Source organism: Propithecus coquereli, unplaced genomic scaffold, assembly GCF_000956105.1.
Source record: "Propithecus coquereli isolate 6110/MARCELLA unplaced genomic scaffold, Pcoq_1.0 Scaffold310, whole genome shotgun sequence".
In the NCBI taxonomy this organism is placed as follows: Eukaryota; Metazoa; Chordata; class Mammalia; order Primates; family Indriidae; genus Propithecus; species Propithecus coquereli.
The window spans coordinates 4,568,035-4,570,857 of NW_012148731.1; the positions used below are offsets into that span (position 1 = coordinate 4,568,035).

At 44.8% G+C, this 2,823-nt stretch overlaps 1 protein-coding gene across 2 annotated transcripts in view; it reads right to left on the reverse strand.

Annotated features, from left to right (window-relative positions):
- The window catches only part of WARS (tryptophanyl-tRNA synthetase), a 43,558-nt gene that overhangs the window by 20,608 nt on the left and 20,127 nt on the right, over nucleotides 1-2,823 (reverse strand). For both annotated transcript variants that reach the window (XM_012650095.1, XM_012650094.1), the window contains exon 5: nucleotides 438-557. In XM_012650095.1, the coding sequence (XP_012505549.1) occupies nucleotides 438-557 (120 nt within the window). The remainder of the gene's footprint in view (nucleotides 1-437; nucleotides 558-2,823) is intronic.

Consider the following 2,823-nt stretch of genomic DNA (forward strand, 5'->3'; position numbering starts at 1 on the left):
AGATGGGGTTTCGCTCCTGCTGAGGTTGGTCTCGAACTCCTGAGCTCAAGTGATCCTTTCGCCTTGGCCTCCCAGAATGCTAGGATTCCAAGTGTGAGCCACTGCGCCCAGCGGATATTATCACTTTGATCTTGCAGGTATGGAAACCCAGGCTCAGAGAAGTAGCGGGCCTTGGTCACATGGACAGGGAGCAGGATGAGAAGAGAAACAGGTCTGGCTGACTCCAAAGCAGAGCTCTCGCCACCACTTCCATTCCTCTAAAGTGAGCCCAGGAACAAAATGGCCAGAAGCCACAAAGGTGCTGATTCCCTGACATCTTGGTTGCTCAGCAAACATGAACTATCAGTAGTACTGTCGTGTCAGCTCTAAACATGGTTTATAAGTAACATTCTCAATTTACTACGAAGGTGAGAAAAGCTATACGCTGCAATACTTACTTAGTAAAGATGAACGGGATGAGGTGACCCACATGCATTGCTTCAGAAGAGGGGCCTCTGCCCGTGTAGAGATAAAACGGCTGCTTAGTTTCATAGGCGTTGAGAACCTGGTTCATGTCTCTATAGTAAAACAGAGAAAGGGAAATAGTCTGATTTTCAAAAAATATCAAAGCACTAATGTTCATTTGGAAATAAAAAGCAAAGACAGAGATAAAATAACACAGATAATAATTAGAGTTTATCACCTTTGGTGCTTATGATGTAAAAATGACAGGAAACTTCTACTGAAATGGTTTCTCCTATGAGTAATAGTTTTAAAAGGATAAGACACGCAGGTTTACAATAATGTGTAAAAGATGGATACAGCTGCACAGCCACTGGGATTCTTCTGGAATTCCTTCCAAAAATGCTGATACTCCGTGTGCCCTGAACACTTCCCTGGAGGGTACCGGGCCAACAACACACAATCCTTGCTTAGAATCAGCCAGCCTTGAGACTCAGACCCAGACCAGGAACACTGCAGGGTTCTATACAGCCTGGCAAAGGGAGGAATGTCCCTGGGAGTTCAGATGTCTCCAGCTGGAGACACGGTTTCCGTCCCTCGGCCAGGTTGGGACTAGGTATCTGCGTGTCACCGTACAGTCAACCTCCCACCCCCTGACTGGGGTACACAGACAATGCACACAGGTCCCCCTTGCTGGCTGTGGTCAGAACCACCTGGCAGGCTGCTCCATATCCTGGCTGCCTTGGCCCTACCTCAGAGATTCTGATTCAGTGGGTCTGAGGTGATGTCTGGGAATCTATGTTTTTAAAAAGCCCCCCAAAGGATTCCAGTGTTCAGCAGGGTGGGAAACCAACACTCAAGACTGTGAGTGTTCTTTGTTTCTGGGCAATGTGTACCCAAATAAAAGAGGAAGAGCTACCCTTCCCAGAGGTCTGGGTGGGAGAATCCAGATAACATTCTAAAGTGACTTTTCCTTACACCTCCCAAGCCAAGGGCCAACAGCACTCATCTCTGGACTGACAGGATTGTAGGTACTCTGGTTTCTGTGTTTAGTTTTGATTTCTTCCCCACGGAATAATCACCTACTGCTTGTGAAATACAGAAAGAAAAAGACCTTAATTTTAAGGAAAGAGTACTTTTGTTCTCATAACTAACTGAATTAACTTTCATGGGCTTATAGAAAAAAATGAAGCTGTCCCATGAGCTGTTTCTCGTGCATTTACAGGCAGTATCTGAGAACTCACTGTGTGCTAGGTCCTGGGGTGAGGTGCTCCTGACAAGTGTGCAGGAATTCTCTGGGGCTCTAATCTTGAGCTCATATTTTATGAGGATGGTTTCCAGGAGGAAATCATTTGGCTAGCGAGAGAACCCAGTCACTGCCCAGCACTTTCAGCTTGACACTGCACGGCAGATCTCACTGAATCCCCAATTTTACAGATGATGAAATGAGCTAGAAGGGCATTCTCAAATTTGAGAATGAGCAAAAGCCTCAAGTTTTATGTTTCTCTAAGCCAATAGGCAACAGGTATGTGGAGGTAAATGAAGTCAGTCACAAGGGCAGCGAGAACCATAAAATGCTAAGATAAAAAACTTGGATTTAGGCTGAACGGAACTGGTAAACCTTGAGCCAAAGTGACTAAGAAAAAGAGAGAGAGGCTGGGCGCGGTGGCTCACGCCTGTAATCTTAGCTCTCTGGGAAGCCGAGGCGGGCGGATTGTTTGAGCTCAGGAGTTCGAAACCAGCCTGAGCAAGAGCGAGACCCCGTCTCTACTAAAATTAGAAAGAAATTAATTGGACAACTAAAAATATATAGAAAAAATTAGCCGGGCATGGTGGTGCATGCCTGTAGTCCCAGCTACCGGGAGGCTGAGGCAGGAGGATCGCTTGAGCCCAGGAGTTTGAGGTTGCTGTGAGCTAGGCCGACGCCATGGCACTCACTCTAGCCTGGGCAAAAGAGTGAGACTCTGTCTCAAAAAAAAAAAAAGAGAGAGAGAGAGAGAGAGAGAGAGAGAGAGAGAAGATTCCAATTACAAAATCAGACATGTTGGATGGGACATCACCACAGACCTCACAGGAGTAAAAAAGATTACTGTGTAAGGGAATACTACAAACAACTATAAACCAACAAATTAGATAACCTTGATGAAACAGACAAATTCCTAGAGAGAAACAAACTACTGACACTAACCCAAGAAGAAATGAAAGCCTGAACAGATGCATAACAAGCAAAAAGATTGAATTAGTAATCAAAAGCTTCCCACAAAGAGAAAAGCCCCAAATCAGATGGTTTCACTGGTGAATTCTATCAAATGTTCAAAAAAGATTTAATGCCAATTGTTCACAAACTCTTCTTGAAAAATTGAAGAGAAAATACTTTCGAAC